This window comes from Mercenaria mercenaria, chromosome 13, assembly GCF_021730395.1.
Source record: "Mercenaria mercenaria strain notata chromosome 13, MADL_Memer_1, whole genome shotgun sequence".
NCBI classification, from domain to species: Eukaryota; Metazoa; Mollusca; class Bivalvia; order Venerida; family Veneridae; genus Mercenaria; species Mercenaria mercenaria.
In genome coordinates this window covers 50,746,160-50,766,993 of record NC_069373.1, presented here as the reverse complement: position 1 = coordinate 50,766,993, position 20,834 = coordinate 50,746,160, and the positions used below count along the sequence as shown (strand labels likewise).

The following is a 20,834-nucleotide window of genomic DNA, read 5'->3' as shown; positions in this document are numbered from 1 at the left end:
TACATTTGATCTATGACATATCGGTTTATCACATGTCTGACGTCGCGGGACTGAAATAAAGCCATCAAATAAATTTGGTAATACACTAGTGTAATAAAGCTCTGACGCTGACGTCATTTATTTATAGGAGATGTTGGGCGAATTTACTCAAAGTCTATGATAGGTAAAGAAACAAGAAACAAGAAAAGCTTACTCATTGAATAAAACTGATAAAATGCTCGGCAGAGCCTCGCATTTTATAATTTTATTTAACTCGTTTAATAAATTCAGTATTAAAGGACACACATGTAATATCCTCTATGTATTTGTGTGTAGGCCAGATGGCCTCCAGGCATACTTTAAACACTACCATGTACTTAATTCATACACAAATGGCAATAACTCAGCCACGATTTGAGCCGCACCATGAGAAAACCAACATAGTGCATTTGCAGCCAGCATGGATCCGGACCATGCAGCCTGCGCATCTGCCCAGTCTGGTCAGGATCCATGCTGTTCGCTAACAGTTTCTCTAATTGCAATAGGGTTTGAAAGCGAACAGTATGGATCCTGACCAGACTGTGCAGATGCGCAGGCTGGTCTGGATCCATGTTGGTCGCAAATGCACTATGTTGGTTTTCTCATGGTGCGGCTCATTTATATCTTTTATGTACAGTTTTGTTTCCTCTTTCTACCAAATTGTTTTAATGGATCCACTGTAATCAAACTTCTGAAGTTATAAATCTTTGAAATGAACTGGTGAACCGTGGCTGTTGGGATACATTCTAACATCATGTCACAATGCCCAGTTTCCAAGGGTAACATCTACAATGCAGTGATCTAATATGTTTAATTATTACTCACCATTGGTAGTATCTGGTATTTCCTCAGGCTTCCAAATGTAAGACAACAGCTTGCCAACACCACTGAACATTTCCCTACAATAAACATAAAACAAGTTACACATGATTTAAATTGCATTTTCATTTCCCCAATACTATAAACTTAAACACGAAGCAGCAGCATGACAACTCAATGCTACAGCACTATATTACGTAGGAATGCTATGACACAACAGCATGACATTAATGTTGTGTTATTGCTTCGTATTGTGATGCTGTCACAACGTGTTGCCGTGCTTGTGCAATAGCACTGTGCTGTCGTACTGATGTGGTTGACAGTACAACTATACCGCGCTGATATCAGATTACTGTGTTCCTACTAAACATGCACAAAAGAGAACGCAAAATGAAGGATGAGGTAGATGCCAGCATCTGAAATTATATTTCCCAGTTGTACATTATATACTTTTGCACTTTAGTATTAATTTCAAAATGCTGATTTAAACAATTCTAAGCTGTTTTAATCGATTTGCATGCTAAAGTTGAAAACTGTTTTTCTTACAGTGTTCAGGCGGTTTGCTACTAATGTATGATAATGAGTCATGCTATTTAAAGTTATACAGATAATGCTTTGCTATCATGCTGTCACATCATGTTGTCATGCTGTCGCATTTAAGTAAACCATGAGAAAGAAAATACCAAGGTTACCTACTGGGGCTCGAACCCCTAATCTTGCGATCCATAGGCAAATACTACCACGTCGTTAAAGGGTCAACGTAGCCAAATAATAGGATGTTTTGGGTCAACATGATAACTTTTGACTGTCGCTGTCCCGTCTCTTAGACGGATGACAACATAAAATAAGTCATCCCAATAAGCCAAATAAGTAAGGCTTTGCTAGACAAGCTTACTGTCGCGGGGTGGCTGCTTTTTAATTTCTGACATTTGCAGCCACCCTTACAGTCACAATATAAAAGTTAAAACAAACTGTATGGGTCCTATTAGCAACAGTAAGCTTGTCTAATAAGTACTAACAGCAAGGCTGTTAGCTGTGGCCTAAAAACCTACTATCACTACAGCATGTATTGTGGCATGGTGTTATCGTAGTGTTGGCCTCGTCTCTGCATGGATCGATTACTGGAACCGTGGGTATAAGCCGAGTCCATGTACATATACGAGGACTACCGCACTTGGGAGTGAGTGAGAAGTACATTCTACATCTACATCTACATCTTTCACCCAACCGTCGATTTCCGACTATCACTGGGCGGCGCTGTCAGAGAAACAGTTGTTAAAGAAATGATATGTTACAATGTTAAAATAATAAAAGCTAAAAAAAGACAGTATGCTACAGTTAAAATGGGGCAGAGGCAATAGAATTACATACTGACCACCGCCAGCCTCTCTCTAAAGATACTGAGACTGGGGCTGGATTTAACATAAGTTGGTAGGGAGTTCCTGAGACGGATGGTCCTTGGGAAGTAGGAGTTAGAAAAGTACTGAGTGTGAGACATGGGGATTAAGTAATTTAGGTTTCTAGTTGGAATAAGATGAGATTGGTCGACTGCAACTGTCTGGGTCCTTATTTTATAAAACATTACTAATGAGTTGTGTAACCTTCTATATTGGAGTGTATTCCATTCTAAAGTTTTCAGCATTTGTGTAACACTACTAGTGCAACTATAGTCGTACATGACGTACCTAGCAGCTGACCTTTGGACATTTTCGACTTTGCTAGTGAGGGTTTTTTGCCAAGGATGCCAGGCGCTTGAACAGTACTCAAGTTGAGGGCGGACATAGGTGTTATAGGTAGCAATTTTGACCTTTTTATTGTCAGTTTTCACATTCCGTTGTATGAAGCGAAGAGTGGAAGTTGCTTTGGAAGTGATATTGTCAATGTGTTTGGACCAGTTTAGATCTTTGGAAATGGTTATGCCTAGGTATTTACCTGCCTCACAAGTTTTTAACTCTATGTTGTGAAGTTTGTAGGGGTAGACCATGGGATTTTTCTTTCTAAATATTCTAAGGACTTCACACTTGTCCGGGTTGAACTCCATGGACCATGTCTTCTCCCAGGTTTCTAAGTTAATGAGGTCTTGTTGCAGAGATACACTATCTGAAATGGAGTTGATGGTAAGGTATATTATGGTGTCATCTGCAAACATTCTTGCGTTACATTTGACCGAGTCTGGTAAGTCATTGATATATACCAGGAAGAGACATGGCCCAAGAACAGACCCCTGGGGAACTCCAGACAGTACAGGAAGTTCACTGGAAAAATGACCATCAACAGCGACTTTCTGGGATCGGTTGGACAGGAAAGATTTGACCCAATTGGTAATTTGTGGGTTGACACCAAGGCTTTGTAGTTTATAAATTAGTCTTATGTGATCAACCTTGTCAAAGGCCTTGGAGAAGTCCATGACAATAACATCTGTTTGTTGACCCTGTTCAGTGTTATTGTAAAGTTCCTGAGTGAAATTAATGAGCTGAGTCTCACAACTGTGACCTGATCTAAAGCCATGCTGGAACTGGCTAAGTAGCTTATGCTTGTCAAAATAGGTCATAAGATTGGAAACAACAATGTGTTCAAGGAGTTTAGAAGCAATGCAAGTTAGGGAAATTGGGCGATAGTTACTAGGTTTAGACTTGAGACCTTTTTTAAATACGGAGGCTACAGTGGCTTTTTTCCAATCACTGGGTACTAGGCCAGATTCGAGAGATAACCTGTATATATGGGCAAGTACAGGAGCAATTTCATGGTGGAGTTCTTTTAGGATGCGTGGGGATAGTTCATCAGGTCCTGAGGCTTTATGTGGGGATAGGCCATGGAGCAGTTTTTCCACACCTTCAGTGGTGACCTGGATCTTATTCATCTTGGAGACTGGGGATGAGAGAACGTTGGAACATATATGCTTCAGACCAAGGGACTGGGGAGGGGAAAAGATAGATTCAAATTGTTTGTTTAAGATAGTAGCCTTCTGGATGGGGTCCATGTAGGTAAGACCTTCTGATTTGAGGGGGGCGATGCCGACATTTTCTTTTTTGTTGTGCTTGATGAAACTGTAAAACTTTTTGTTTTTACCAGGTTGTGAGTCATGGTCAAATATGATACTTTCCATATATGACTAGTATTGGGCTCTTATCTGCTTCTGGATAGAAGACTTAAGGGATCTGAATCTTTGTTGGCGGGCTGGGGAGGGAGATTTGTGTAGTTTCTGGTACAGTTTATCACGCTTGTGTATAACACGCATTCTCAAAGAACCTGCCAAAAGTATGTCCCCTCCTTTTTTTTATAATTTTCACCTAAACAATAAATTCAGATATAAAATAAAACGGTCCAAGGGCAATTATACTCTTATACAAAATAGGAAATTCTGGAAAAGACACTCTCTGATCTCTTATAATAAAAATATATGAAGCAGACAAGACAACACCCCTCGTAAAAAGCAGCGTCACAACATTGAATCATACTTTTGCAGTCATTATTGTTACGTCATACGGGAAACAAATCAGCAAAAACAGTAGTTTTATACATAGTAAGGGTCATGTTGAGTCTTTATAAGCATCATGTTACAGTATATTACAGTTCCGAAAAAGGCCATGGTTCAACAAACTGATGTCACAATGTTCGTGAAGTTTACGTGACATATTTTTCAACCATAAATATTGATCATAGATATACGAAAGAAATATGCTGTACCATACTAGTTGAACCTTATAGCAACATATTTGTTAAAAATACAAACGTCCTTAGGCAGAAATAATGGATATGCTCACTAGAAAAACTTATAGTAAACCAATGCCTATTGGGGTTTTTTAATCTGTATCTATACGTGACGGCGATGCACAGGTATACACATGCATTAGAAACAAATAAATCTTTGTGTTTCAATGGTATACGAGTTTTAAAACATTCTAAACCATATATGATGCCCAGGTAGTAACTTGACCCGGAAAAAAATCGCTTGGAAAGCTGATATTTATTTTACGTGACGAAGCCTTACGTGACGCAGTAATAGACCTGAAGCGATGTTTTATGCGACGACAACAATACTGTATTCGCACATTGTTTAAAAACATGTACCCGGAAGTACTCGGAAGTTTGGAACCGCCATTTGCGCTTGAATTTATGTAAACACGAGGAGAAGAGAAAGCTACCGTTGTGCAAAAGGTAAATAAATCCACATGCATGAATTATTTCATTTTTTGTCCATTAACTTGTGAACCATATTAATGCCGATTGAGAGGCGAAGTACGGATGACACAAATTTAGTTTCGATCGATTTTCCTTCAAAATTTATGCGAACCAAGCACTAATGTACTGCTGAAGAATGTCACGTAAAATTATTCTCGTTGTCACGTAAAATTCATTTTATGTAGCTTTTGTTCCAGCATTTAATCTTCGTCACAACTATCTACATTTGACAATTATTAAATACGTACTAAGTTTTGTACCTAATGTTAATATTTCAATTGTAAAATGATGCAAAATACTCTTCCTTTTGGCGGTGTGTGCCGCTAATTTCAAACATGTAAAATAACACTAATGAGGTTATTGAATTGCAATTATCATCGACCACAGTATATGACAAATTAACTATATACTGCCAAAAATATTTTCGTACACAGTTTCATGTTATGTTTATTGTATCGAATATAAAGATGCTTAAAATGCATGCTAGTTTTAGGTCATCTATATTACAGAAAATTGTCACGTAAAATACAATTGATTTTAATTCAGTTAATTGCCAGTCTGATTTGATTTTTTTTATATTGGACCATAAATAAAAGTCAAATAGAATGATAATTACATTTCCAAAAGCACACTAATAAAAAATACCATTTCCTTTGCTCATTCTTAAATAAATAAAGTATTAATAAAATACAAGCTAAACTTAGTTTGTTTTGTCTATGCATTCCAGATAATGGCAAAATCACATGCGCAGCGTCAAAAAGAATATCGTGAAAGGAAAAAGGCTGAAGAAAACAGTTCCTGGTTAGAAAATGAGAGCAAGAGAACAAAGCAATACTACACCAAAGTTGGATTACTTAGCAAGAAGGAAGTAAAGAGTAGACGACAGAAGCTGCGTATAAAACAGAGAAAGTACAGAGCAAGTAAAAGGGGTACTAGGACTAATGCCAGTAATCCGGACAATGTTGGTACTAATCCATCCAGTGGTGTGGATCAGATACCTAGTACAAGCAATTTGCCGGTGCAAACCAGCGAAATATCAAGTTCACAAGAACCTTCTACCAGGTTGATTGTAAAATTGCCACCTATTAGAAAGAGGCAGGGGTCAAGTAGCAAAAAGAAGGCTGACAGAAAGATTGAATACCTGAGACAAGTACAGAAGGATCTGAAGAGAAAGAATCAAGCCCTAAGAAAGAAAATATCACGACTACAGAAATGCAAAGTCACTAGTACACCAAAATCCTCAACTGAGAGAGAAATGATCGATGCAGGTATAGCACCAAGACAGCACCCGGTCATCCGAAAAAAACTGATGTTTGCTAACTGTGTCGTTCGTGAATTAAATGAATCGGCATCAGTAGATCAAAGAAACAGACGTTTAATCAAAACAGTTATAGCTGGTAGAATTTTGCGAAAGTATAAGTTAACACAGTATGCTGCAAATCTGACAAGCCTTCGCGTTAGGTATAAAAGCAAGCCTAAGCAAGGTGGTAGGAAAGTGTATCGCTCTACGATTCAACTTCGCGAAAAGATCAGAGTATTTATGGAAAGGGAGGATAATTCACGACAATTACCAGGAAAGGCTGATGCAGTGAAAAGTCTTGAAACTAAGATGAAATTGCAGAAATTTGTACTCAACGATTACCTCAAGAATGTCTTTTTAAAATACAAAGCTGAAAATCCAGAGCACAAAGTTAGTTTTTCAAGCTTTTGTCGCGCTAGACCTAAACACATCACCCTTGTAAATTATGCAGCCAGGGTAACCTGCTTATGCACAAAGCACCAGAACTTTGCTTTAAAACTTCATAGTCTGAAACGATCCGGTATAATTACAAACACTAGCCCAGACAGTCTTTCAGAGAGCATGACCGTTGATCAAATGAGCTGTGCACTTTCAAAATTAGATGAACGTGAAATACAGTTCAAACAGTGGAAGAGAGTAAAATGCGATGATGGTAAACAGAGGACAAAATTACTAGATATAGAGAAAGAAAGAGACGTCTTTACTGAGGACATGAAAACCGAGTTTCAAGAATTCAAAGAACATGCTTATCGTGTCAAGGTACAGTTTCAGGCATTTAAGCAGATGAAGGAAAGTTTAAAGGATATGAAAGATCACGTGTGCATACAAATGGACTTTTCAGAAAACTATAGTATTAAAGAGATGGAAGAAATTCAAAGCGCCTATTGGAATCCCGAATCAGTGACACTTCATCCAATAGTGATGTACTTCAATAACGGCGATAATGTAGTAACACATTCCAGTATGGTAGCGGTATCAGAAGTATTGAATCATAATTCAGCCATGGTCCAAGCAATCATCGAAAAGCTTATTGTAGAAGTGAAAAGCCTATGTCCATCTGCAACGTTCATTCATTACTGGACAGACTCACCTACATCACAATATAGGAATAAAACCATGTTCGATTTAGTAGCGCGACACCAATCCATCTATGGCATGAAGGCCAGCTGGAACTTCTTTGAAAGTGGCCATGGGAAGGGAGCGTGTGATGGTATAGGAGGGGTCGTTAAGAGAACAGCAGACACAGCAATTAAGACAGGGAAAGTTAATATCCACCGAGGTAGAGATTTCTATGAATGGGGATCGAAGATCGATAGTAAAATTAAGTACTTGTACATAGAAAGAGAAGAATATGAAGGGTATAACAAGATGATAGAAGATCGCGCGGGAGATGTCAATGTTATAAAAGGGACAATGAAGCTACACAGTGTTGTGGGCCTCAGTGAAGAGCAGATCATGTGCAGAGATACAACTTGCGTTTGCACAGAATGTTTTTCAGAAGAAGGCTTTCTTTGGCATGAAAATAACCAATGTGGCTGGCAAAGATACAACATACGTAAGTCAGAAACAGTAAACAAGAAGACAAACAACCTTGAATCCGAAGGAAATGAGCAATTGAGAAATGCAAGTGCGATATCCAAGAAAGAAAAAACTCCCATTAATCATCAAGATAGAAAAAGGCATGGAAATGAACTGGGACGTCCAGCAGATGTAGAAAAAGGTAACTTTGTGGCAGCTACATATGATGAAGAAACATACATTGGAAAGGTCGTTGATATTGATGAGGGACAGTATGAAATTACATTCATGGAGAGTGGAAATAAATTAAGGGACTGTTTGAAATGGCCTAAAAAAGAGGACAAAATATGGTTACAGCCTGAAGATGTGATTTGTAAAGTAAACGTACCTATTCCCACTGGAAAAGCTAAACGCTTTTACAAACTGGCAAACGAAGATAGACAGAAACTGAGTGGTTATTTAAAATAGGTGGAGAACGTAGTTTACGTGACATATAATGTGCAAGCGAAAACATATATGATGTATCATTATATGCCGAACACTTAGTTATTATCATAACACAGTTATTTTCCAACTCTTATCGTTACAGTTAGGTACTCTATATGTGAGCGGTACTCATATATGCCAATTGTTTTAAGTTGTTAAATGTACGTGACTTTTGAGTTATTTTTCCATATTTTTACCGAAAATTGTTTGAATGTTTCACAAAGCGTGTTCCAAATACTTTATATCTCGTTTTAAAGTTAACTCAGATGAATATTCTAAATATTTTCAAAGATTTAAGTGAATTTAGTTTTGTCCAGAAAAATGTAGGATTTTGTCGTTTACGTGACAATCAGACCTCTTACTTCCGCAGAATACCAACATTTCGGTAAATGGTGTTTGCTTCGGTAATTTATTTAGCGTTCATGCTTTTTTAATGATAAACATTTTAAAAATAGTTGTGTGATATTAACACATTCCTGCCTTCAAGAATAAAAAGTAAAAAAAACAATAACAACAATTACAAAGTGTTTACAGTAAGATGGTAAAGCGAAAAAAGTTGTTATAAGCTGTAATTCAGGAAAACAATGCAGTTTTTTGGCTTTGATGCTGTTCTTGGTTTGGTTTTGTTAAATAAAGACAAGTTAAGTCTGATTTGATGTGTTTTGTATATTTTATTGACAAAATTTATAATTGTACCGTAAAATACTAACATAAATACATACACCGTCTTCAAAGTGGTACATGTTAACTGATATTATGACAGATGATGTGTCATATACAAAATAATGTCCGTGGAAGCTTAAGTTTTCAGAACAAATTATTATCAAACACTGTACGGACCATTTTATTTTCAGTTTAACCACCAGTCAGATTGGCAGGTTCTTTGAGAATGAGTGATAAGCCTGATAATTCTTGGGGTTAACCATGGCAAGTCGGCAAGGGGTTTAGAAATTTTAGATGGAATATGTTTTGACTGGGATTCATTAAGGCAGTCCTTGAATGAATTCCATGCTACTTCAGGGTCTGAACGGTTTTCGGTGAGAAAGCTAGCACCAAAAGCCTTCATGTCAGATTTTAGCCCTTCCCAATTAGCCTTTGTATAGAGTTTTATAGGGCGTCTTGGTTGGGTTGGGCGGCCCCTATGAAGATTCAATTCATGAAAAATTATATCATGATCCGAGGTTGCTAGACTCGGTAGGGATTTGACCAAGCACATCTCAGCACTTGAACAGGTCCAGCGTAGAGCAGCCCGCTTTGTTTTCAACGATTATTCTACTAAGACCCCAGGATGCGTCTCACAGATGATTAAAGACCTCAACTGGGAGTCCCTAGAACAGCGTAGGAAACATAGCAGACTGGTCATGATGTACAAGATACGCAACAACCTTGTAGACATACAGGCTGATGGAATACTCAAGGAAAGCGACTCGTGTACAAGAGGGCAGCACAGGCTATTCCAGGAACGGATCATCGACCAGGCGCTGGCAAATTCCTTCTTTCCAAGGACAGTTCGAGATTGGAATCTCCTCCCAGCCAGCACGATATCTGCGCCCTCTCTGGATGCCTTCAGGTCACTCCTCACGGGGTAACCTGACACTTCATCGAATATGACACTGTAAATAGTTTTACCATTTTAACTGGGGAGTTTTTAATTTTTGAGACTAAGCACGCCACCACTCATGCCTAGTCATGTTGAGCTTTAAACGTTCTAGAAAGATCCCAGCTCATTATAAGGAAGAAGAAGAAGAAGAAGAAGTGGACATGGGATGGATGGTTTGTAAAGAAGAGATCAAGGGTGCTGGATAACCTAGTTGGGATCTTAACTATTTAATTAGATCTACCCATACTTACAACAAGATATTAATTCTTCTCTTAAAGGACAACTTATGTAAACACTTAACTTTTTTCCTTCCTTCTTGTAACCTAAATACGTGTTCAAAACTTGTCAGAGATTTTTTTGAAAATTCTACTTTCACTTTGACGTGTTGCGTATTTCCCGTACTATTTCCGTACCTTACCGTACCAAAACGTGCCTGCTGAGTGAGACCACATTACTATATTGTAATATATATTGTATTAGCTATTTGATTGTTGAATATGACTTAATGATTTACGGAAGAAGTGAAATAATACGAAAAATTCTCCATCGGGAAGAAAAATACCAAAGGACTAGTGTAAAGACATATATATAATAAAATTATGGCACTGGCTACGATTACGGTACCGTAATCCTAGCCTCCGGTTCTAGGATTACGGAAGTTCCGTATTCCTAGACAACCCTATGAGGATAGGCTAGGATTACGGAAGTATTTTAAGAGGCATAAAGTATATGTTAGGACACGCATAAATGACGTTGTAAACTTACTTATTTCACTTAATTTTTCATTATATCTGCCGTTTTGGGTTAGTATAATCTTAATGGCGGCGCGCGGATATATATTAGAAATACGAGTGTCAAAGTTAGATTTTTAAAAAAAAATTCTGTACTTTGAATTTTATGATTTATAACCATATTGTATGTTATTAAAGACCATTTGTGTTGACTTGATGAAAAAAAATGAAGGTATATACGAAACATAGATAATTCTATAATATTTCCGCTAACCGCCATTAAGATTATACTAACCCAAAACGGCCGATCGATAGCACAACATATTATTGAAATTAAGCGAAATGAGTAAGTTTACAATGCCATTTATGCATGTCCTAACGTAAATTTGATGTCTCTTAAATACTTCCGTAATCCTAGCCTATTCTCATAGGGTTGTCTAGGAATACGGAACTCCCGTAATCCTAGAATCGGAGGCTAGGATTACGGTACCGTAATCGTAGCCACTGCCTAAAATTATCTGGGCTATTCCATGATAAAACTTTTATAAGTGACAAAAAAACAAAATTCATGATAACAAAATATGCATAAATAACGTTCTTTCACATTTAAAATCTGTGAATTTTAAGAACTTACCTTCACTATTTCTAGACTTGCATTGCTTTAAGTTAGTCATCGAAGGATTTTAAGAATGTCAGGGAACATCTATTAAATGTTAGTTGTTATTTTCAAAAATACAATAGATAAAATCATAAAAGATCTACAAGAGTATTACAGTTAAAAAAAACATATTTGCATTTTAACTTGCATAATGGGTAAAGCGTTAAGACTATGGTTAGATTGAATAAATAAGGGGCGTATTCCACAGGAGGATGCATATATAGAGGATATTACATGAGTGCCTTTTCATATTGAATTTATTAAACGAGTTTAATAAAATAATAAAATGCGAGGCTCTGCCGACGTCGCCTATACTATAAATGACGTCGACGTCAGACCTTTATTAAACTAGTGTAAATGCTTCATCGCACTTGCCTTCTTGATATTCATGAATGCGTATATATAGATGTTTACTTTGTTATGATGCATAATAAATGCATGTATTATCTAAGATAATTATTACTTTGTTTCAGTAAAGTGTGTGTTCTGGGAGACAAATAAGTGATCCCGGATGTGTAGCACCCCAAGAACGAACCCACATCTACCATTAAAATATAGTCTTGACAGAAGGGTCGAGCTAGCCCTCGGGCACGACAAGGAACGCCCTTCTTCATGTACACATGTATATTATTACCGTAATGTCTTAATTTTTAAACAATAACTGACCAGTTCCTCGCCATGTCGCTGAAAATGTTAGTGAATATATGTCTAAATAAACGTAGATAAGGGACAAGCTTTTTTGTCCCCTACTGGTTAAAACCCAGTTTCGGGGCCTATAGGCATGCACACATCCCTCCGTCCGTCCGTCAGTCCGTCATTTTGTTAGTCATAATTGTTCGGCCCATAACGCTGTCATCCATTTAGGAACATTTTGATATAACTTAGCACAAATGTTCCCTATAACAAACCGATGTGTCGCGCATAAACCCAGAGCTGCAGTTTAAATGGCAATGTCACACTTGGAGGTCAAATGTAAAAGGTCATATTTCGGTATATCATCTGATCTGTAACTTTCCCATCAATCAACGGATTTTTTTATTTGACATTTTCCTTTTCCCCATGACAAGACGATGTGTCGCGCACAAGACCCATGTCCCTTGCTCAAAAGTCAAGGTCATAATCGTTTTCAAATATTTCAGGTCATTTTTGTCCGAATTTTATTTTTATCTACATACACCAGAACAAAACGTTGTGTCGCATGCAAGATATAGGCCCCTAACTCAAAGTTCAAGATCAAACTTAGAGGTTGAATGTGACTTCTTTAACAGTTTTGACATTTTCAATCAAACATTTTAAACAAGAACATATATCTTATACCTAATTTACTACATAAAATTTTAAGACTGCATGAGACATTGCAAAACATTTGACGACTTTATAATTGAATGAACTTAAGAGATCATTTCATTTCATTTATATTACTTCCCTTTTATCCCAAAATTCAAGTTATTTCTATTTTCTACAGTTTAATTCAATTCAGACTATTTCTGTACTGGTTATTTACGACTAATTAAGGCGGCATCAATTCATGATAGTAAGTAAAAGGAGTAAGAATTTAGCAACGCTGCTGACTGTTTTTAGAGGATTTATACATATTTAGGTATACTTTTAGTAGAAATAAACTGAGCTAGGGACCTCCGTGGCCGAGTTGTTAAGGTCACTGACTTTGAATCACTTGCCCCTCGCCGATGTGGGTTCGAGTCTCACTCGGAGCGTTGTGAGGAAGCCATCCAGCTGGCTTACGGAATGTCTGTGGTTCTACCCAGGTGCCTGCCCGTGATCAAATAATGCACGGAGGTCTTCCTCCGCCATCAAAACTGGAAAGTCGCCATATGAACTGTAATTGTGTCGGTGCGAAGTTAAACCCAACAAACAAACAAATAAATTGCTAATTTAAGACAGTACTTGAAGTTGTTGCCTGCAGATGGTTTTCTCCCATACGTATGATATGGTTAATGTCTAAAACTCAATTTGTCCTTGTTCAACATGGGTCATAGAAAATTGGGAAAAGCCTGTGAAAACATATATATGACTGACTTAATTTGATATTTTTCAGAATGTCGGGGATGTAAAAGGTAACTAAACATTAAACCGCAGTTTTCAAAACGATAAGCCTTTTTTCGATTTAATGGAAACATATTTACTTTTCAGGTAACTTCTAGTACACTCCAAACATTGATTCAACTCAGGACATATGCTCTCCTTTTACAAGGGCACCGACCTCTAGATTTTGGCTAAAAAGGATCTTTCTTTAAAGTTTTGGTCAGATTATGAACATGAGAACATGAGTTTTTGTTTCCAAACTATATGAAATATGCCAATCACGACCGAGTCGGGAATCGAACCCGGGACGCCACGGCCATAATTTTTTTCCCGCGTTCTTGTCCAGTACATCACGGAGGAATATGTACTGAATGATCGTTTAATATAAAGATTTATAATTAAGGCAGTTACCATCGGTACCTCGTTACAAACGCTTTTCAATTTTGAATGGGAACATTAGTAAAATGTGTTTCCATATAAGTTTCAAAGCTTTCTTTAAAAAATGTAGCAATAATTTTCTGATATCTGAACAAAAATCTCTTTTTTTTGTTGTCGTACGACCTGGAGGCCAGTGCCTTTGATTAAACTTGTGCAAATGTTTTCGATTTAGGAAGCGCGCGTGGAGTATGTGTTAGATAATGCACTCAAGTATTATATATATAATCGCAAGCGCCTTGTACATAAGAAGCGACGGAGATAATTTTAAATTTTCAGGTAAAATGATCTAGGATTATTAATACCCATCGACACATAAATCCAATGAGGAAGTGAAGAAACAAACTAACTTAAATTTAGTTGTGTTATTAAATGGACTTTATTTTTTAATATCACAAAATTAAATGACAATGGGGAATAGCAGAAGTAGGAGAAAAAATAAAAATGAACGAGACAAGATGACTAACGAGGCAACAGATAAACTCGAAGTGACTGATAAAATTAGAGAGACTGACACTCTGGTCGTTGCTGCCATAGATTTTGGAACCACCTACACAGGATACGCTTTTGCCTTCAGAGGAGATCGTGGAGTAACTGGGCTGCGAACAGCCAAGACTGACCGCATTCTTCGCGATGACAGAGTTCCTACAACTGTTTTACTGAACGAAGATAAAACACTTAATTCATTCGGACTAGATGCAGAACAATTATATTGCGAACTAAGTATTTCTGAACAAAAGAAATATTATCTTTTTAAATCTTTTAAAATGGCACTATTTAGAGGTGAAAGATTAACTCGTGAAACTACAATATCAGACGTAAGGAATAAAGAGATGAGAGCTATTGAAATCTTTAGTTTAGTGATAGAACATATAAAAGAATGTGCAGTAGAACTTATAAAGGGGTCTCATGCAGGTCTATTAGAACCAGACATAGACTGGGTGATTACTATTCCTGCTATATGGACGGATTCAGCGCGGCAATTTATGAAAGAGGCTGCATTGCTGGCGGGTATACAGGAGGCAAACTTAAGGTTTGTGTTGGAACCAGAAGCAGCCTCTTTGTTTGCAAGAGAGCAGGTACTTCATTTTGGGTCTGGATACGCTCGTACATTACCAGTTGGACATAAATATATTCTCGCAGATCTCGGCGGTGGTACAGCAGATATTTGCGTTCATGAAATACTCGATGGAGGAAACCTAAGAGAAATATATAGGGCTACAGGTGGTGAACTTGGAGGTACTAGAGTTGAATTTGAATTTACACAGTTTTTGATAAAACTAGTGGGTGCAGTTGTGTATACCCGTTTTAAGGAAGAATACACATCTTGCTACATTGATCTGATGAACGAGTTTGAAAGAAAAAAGAAACTATTTTCTAGTGCTCAAGAAAAAATTGTTATTAAACTGGAACCTGCTTTACTAGACATTTTAGAGTTGGTAGAAAAGGAAACACTTGATAATATAATTCCAAGGACAGTTTATGAAGATAAACTTTTGTACCGGAAACAGAGATGTCAGCTAGTGATTAGCAAGGAAGTAATGGAACAATTTTTCAACTCTTCCGTGAACAAAATAATAGAGAAACTTACAAAAATCTTACACGAATGTGAGCACGACACCATTGAGACATTGGTTCTTGTTGGTGGTTATTCAGAATCTCCATTTGTTAGGGAAAGAATTCAAGAGAAATGCCCCATAGCCAGGATAGTTCTGGAAAACGATGCTCGACTAGCTGTACTAAAAGGTGCAGTCATGATGGGATTCAAACCTAGAAACATTATAGAGAGGAGAGCAAAATACACTTATGGATTTGCATGCGCAGAGGAGTTCATTCAAGGTGTTCATCCAAGGACGCTCCAGTTTGCTCACGAAGGAAAAACATTTTGTGGTCTAATTTTCAAAAAGCTCATTCAAAAAGGCCAGATTCTAAAATACGGCCAGAAATTTACAATGTCAACTAATACCCCTATGGCGAGTCAAAACAAGAAACATGAAATTCTCGAAACATGTCTTTATAGATCAACATGTGAATCCCCAAAATATTGTACTGAAGATGAAGACTGTGTTTTGGTTGGAAAAATTATTAGGAAGCCTACATCAGAGGGCTGGACCAGCTTTGTGGCTACTGAACATCATCTCATTGTCGGAGAGACGGAGTTAAAGATAAAAGTGATTGACCAAATTACAGGTGTTCAATACGACGCGTGCCTAGATTTTCTTTGACACTGGTACCGCAATAGTTTCAACAGTACACGTATTAATGTCATGTAACTTGACAGTGTTGCTAGATATGTTACACATATTTACCAATTGTCCGTAAGTAACTGACAACACTCCAGCCATAAACTGAGAATAATATTACGCAAAGACCTATACAGTATTATATTAAGACTTATTGTGTTATCAAATGATCATAACAATTTTAGTTCTTCCTTGTTCATGCATTGTTTAGTTGGCATGCACATTATATTACCAAGGACAATATAGATGTATTTTTCCTATATTTCCCGGACAATTTTACTGCACTATGTTATGTCAAATTGGCCTTGTAGGCGTTACGTGTTACTCTAGTACAAATCAAAGAAAATTAGACTCGAAGGTGTTATACCCTCGAAAACGAAGTTAAATAGAAGTCATCTCTGTTAGGTGCGTCTGTTGGTTGATTGGTCTGTCAGTTGCAAACATTCTGTGGTACAATCTTCTTCCACACTTTCAAAGAGATGCAATGAAACAATACATATGCTCACCATGAAGTTCATGTGCATAACATATGCAGGGTTGGTCCAAATTGCAGCGTTATACGCCCTTAGACTTAGAAGACAAAATGTGTCCTTTGGCATAATTTGTGCATGGGAGTTTGTCGCGCAAACTTGCAGGTTATATGTGCACCGCCGTATGAATACAACTGTCGGTATCTCTAAATTATATTGTGTTACTTAAAACATGAGTAAATGTTGAGTTCTGCTCAACCCAGGGCTAGAGGGCGTAGATGGTAGCTTTTATTTCCACTACCGTTCATGAACAAGATCAATCAAGCCGAGCCTGCAACATTTTTATTTATGTCGTGTTGGGCGATCTTTGGTTTTACACTTTTTCTATTATATCACACTTTAAAAGGAATTCCACTACTAGATCCTCGCTCTAAAATCCAGTTTCTTTAGTTCTGCCCATTGTTTTTGTCGTTTAGGGTAAGCCCATTATTTTTACTGGGGACCATGGATATGCCGCTTGTTATGGAATTGCATTCTAGGCGTGTATCATAGGTTGCATTTCCACTACCGTCCATGAACAGGTTCAGTCAAACCAAGCCTTCAACATTTTCATTGATGTCAAGTCGGGCGACTTCTATATTTCATACACGTCACATGGTCCCCATTAAGTGTAGAAAGCGCATGTCACTTTTTCGAGGCCTGTTTAATGATTGCAGAGTCTAGACTGGCATCGTTAGAGTCATTAAACGTAAAGCACTTGGCCATAAAATCATTCCTCTCTAATAGCACTTTCTAAAAAAAAAAATACAATATCTCTTACCTCAATCTCTGTTGAGATGAGCCTAGAGAGAAAATGGCTTTCTGAGAAAATATCAGTGTTAGTATGAAGAAAGTAATTAACATTATTACAGATTATTTGATCTCAACAGACTTTGTAAGTCTATGCAGTCATGCCTCTACCGGTACATGATTGTGGCTAGACATACTTGCATTCAGATGAAACTTCATTCATATGGTAAAATGACATGTATATGTGCGTTGCTTATGAGTCCCCTACTGGTTGAAAACCAATTTCGGGGACTATAGGAATTCACTTTTCCGTCCGTCTTTCCGTCCGTCCGCAATTTCGTGTCCGGTCCATAACTTTGTCATTCATGAAGGGATTTTAATTGGCACAAATGTTCCCCATGATGAGACGATGTGTCAAGCGCAAGACCCGTCCCCTGGCTCAAAGGTCAAAGTCACAATTGGAGGTCAAAGGTCAACGGGGCTTTTTTCCTGTCCGATCCATAACTCTGCCATCCATGAAGGGATTTTAAGATTACCTGGAACAAATATACCACATATAAGCCAATGTGTCGTGCACAACTTTCAGACCCCTAGCTCAAAGGTCAAGGTCACACTTTGCAGTCAAATGTTTACATGGCATGAACAGGGTCTGTTTCGTGTCCTGTCCATAACTCTGTCATTCATTAAGGGATTTTAATATTACTTGGCACAAATATTTCCCATGATGAGACGACGTGTCCTGCGCAAAACACGGACCCCTAGCTCAAAGGTCAAGGTCACCACTGGAGGTCAAAGGTCAACAGGTTTTTTTTCCTGTCCGGTCAATAACTCTGTCATCCATCAAGGGGTTACAATATTACTTGGCATAAATGTTCCCCATGATGAGATGACACCCAGAACCCTAGCTTAAAGGTCAAGGTCATACTTGGAGAACAAAGGTCAATAGGATTTTTTTCTTGTCCGGTCTATAACTTTGTCAAGCAAAACAGGATTTAAATATCAGTCGACACAAATAGTCCCCTGGATGAGACAACATGTCTTGTACAAAACCCGGGCCCATAGCTGAAAGGTCAATGTCACACTTGGAAGTCAAAGGCAAAAAGGTTTTTTTTTTTGAGTCTGTAACTCAACAATCCTTTTAATATTACTTGGCACAAATGTTCATCACCATGAGACGGAGTGTCCTGCGCAAGAACCAGGTCCCTAGGTCTAAAGCCAAGGTCACACTTGAGGCCAAAGGTCAGATACAAGAATGACTTTGTCCGGAGCATTTCTTCTTCAAGTGTGAAGGGATTTTGATGTAACTTGGCACAAATGTTCACCACCATGAGAGGGATTGTCTTGCACAAGAACCAGGTCCCTAGGTCTAAGGTCAAGGTCACATTTAGAGGTCAACGGTCAAATTCAAGAATGACTTTGTCCGGAGCATTTCTTCTTCATGCATGGAGGGATTTTGATGTAACTTGGCACAAATGTCCACCACCATGAGGCACTCTTGTTTTTAGAATTACTTCCCTTTGTTTTACTATAAATAGCTTATACTGTAACTTTTTTATTACTGGCTGTAGGGAAAAATCGAGAACACTTTTCTGTGGTACAGCATGCATATTATATTCAATTTTAGGTGTATTTTGACTTATCTCTACCTGGTAAAGAGTTATGTGTGGACTTATTTAGAATTTTAGAGGGTTTTTTTTTGGATTTTTTTATGATTAACTTCCCTTTGTTGTTACTATAAATAACAATAGAGAAATTTAGGTGCCTTCCAGTAGGGAACTTTGTATTGCATGGCAATATTTCATTCTCTTGTTGCTTTCTGGGATGGACGAAGGTGGTGGGGTACCCATATTATCGTTGTTATTAACTGCGTAAATATTTTGTTAAGGTGTTTTTATGTGGTTGTTGTTGTCAAACTTCGTACGGTTTTGGGTAAATTATTTCTTCCAACTGCTTTTTATAAAGTTATACAACGTTTTATTAAAAAAGGTTAACACCTGTCTGTTTTGAGACACATCGCATGTCTGGTTGGTGTTCAGCCTTTTGGTTTTGCCGTTGTTGTCTAGTATACACATCCATATACATGTATTATACAATGCTATGGTGCTACGGTCTCTATCTTATGTCGTGAAAGGACGTAGGACAGGAGGGCATCAGGGACTGGATTTCAAGGTACAAAAAAAATATATATAATTGCTTTTGAAATGAAGTATGCCATTTTCACGAAGTGATATTATACCTAAGGAGTATCAGTTTTTTATTGTCCTTGATTAGATGTTGTCATCACCGTCTGTATTGTCCGGAAAAAAACCCACGAGAGATGTACTTTTCGTAAGGATCCCTGAATTTCTTGTGGACATATGCCCTGAATATGTTTTCTAAAAATAGTTTTGTCTTTGAAGACATCTGTGTCTTATGTATTTATCTTTTAATTGCAGCATCGATGCAAGAGAAATCACTCTTTGTTATGGTTAAACCTGGCTGTCTACGACAAGAAGCAAGAAGCAGATCAGACATTTGAAATCTGTGCACAATATATTCAGTCTTGTTACCTGGGTCTGAATGAAATCAGGCATTGCATGTACATGTACATGGTACTACAGTCCGTTCGTATTTTCCTGAGCGGTTGTCTAAAATTTTATTTACATATATAGACTGTACCTTGAAACATGGTCGGGTTAGATGTAGATTTGATGTGCACCATAAAGTGACTTAATCTTCCCACTGTTCAAAGGCGTTGTCCCAATCTGTTCCTTTATTTCCTATTTTGTGCTGGTTGTATATACACTTATATATTATTATATTATATATATATTAATAATGTAAAACACACATGTAAATATTGCTGTATGTATTCGATTTGAGGCGGATGTATTCTTGTAATGTTTCTTTTTAATCTTTGTCCTAGTGTCGTAATCAATGAAAAAAATGTCGTGGTACAACTATCAGTTGGACGTATATTGTTTACCCCTTTGACAGGCTGTCGGCTATTTTATGAAGGAAATCTTAGTTTGTGTCTAGTCTATGATATGTTGACTACCTGGGACAGGCCATGTTCTTGTTTGTTTGCCATACATGATCGCCCATACTATATTTCCGCAGCTGAAGTCTCCATCAGCCATAGTAGGGGCAATATTTGTTTGCTGTGATACACTTTAGAATTACATTTAATAGCTTGAGTCTGTGAGGTGCCTGTAAAAGGAATAAAGGACTACTTCCAGTTTGCTCCACATAATTTTACAGTCAGTGTGCAGCTCCGAGATTGCAAGCAAGAAAGACCCTACTGTATGTATTTCTGTCTCTGTCTTTACGGGATGTGTCATATATATACGTATTGATTATCTCGGATGTAAACCATGATGATATCGATGAATATGTGGTAAAACGGAGTTCTGTTTTTTTTTTCTTGGCACGTGCCTTTCCCTATCGGATCACTGTTCTTGTTCTTGTTTTTATAGACTGGACCTTAACAACACAGAGTCATAAAAGATGGTTGAAGATGATTTTCTTTTCTTTTCTGTGCCAGGCCGGACTGGTTTAGAGCG

The 20,834-nt window shown here is 37.6% G+C and overlaps 1 protein-coding gene across 1 annotated transcript; it reads left to right on the top strand.

The window, feature by feature from the left end:
- The first annotated feature begins 14,200 nt into the window (after positions 1-14,200).
- LOC128547747 (heat shock 70 kDa protein 12A-like) lies at positions 14,201-16,015 on the top strand. Its single transcript, XM_053520885.1, has one exon. The coding sequence runs from the start codon at positions 14,201-14,203 to the stop codon at positions 16,013-16,015; it is 1,815 nt and encodes a 604-aa protein (XP_053376860.1).
- Positions 16,016-20,834: the final 4,819 nt, after the last annotated feature.

Bases quoted from the DNA above. Each gene is read 5' to 3' on its own strand.
- LOC128547747 (XM_053520885.1), top strand. From the start codon at position 14,201: ATGGGGAATAGCAGAAGTAGGAGAAAAAATAAAAATGAACGAGACAAG.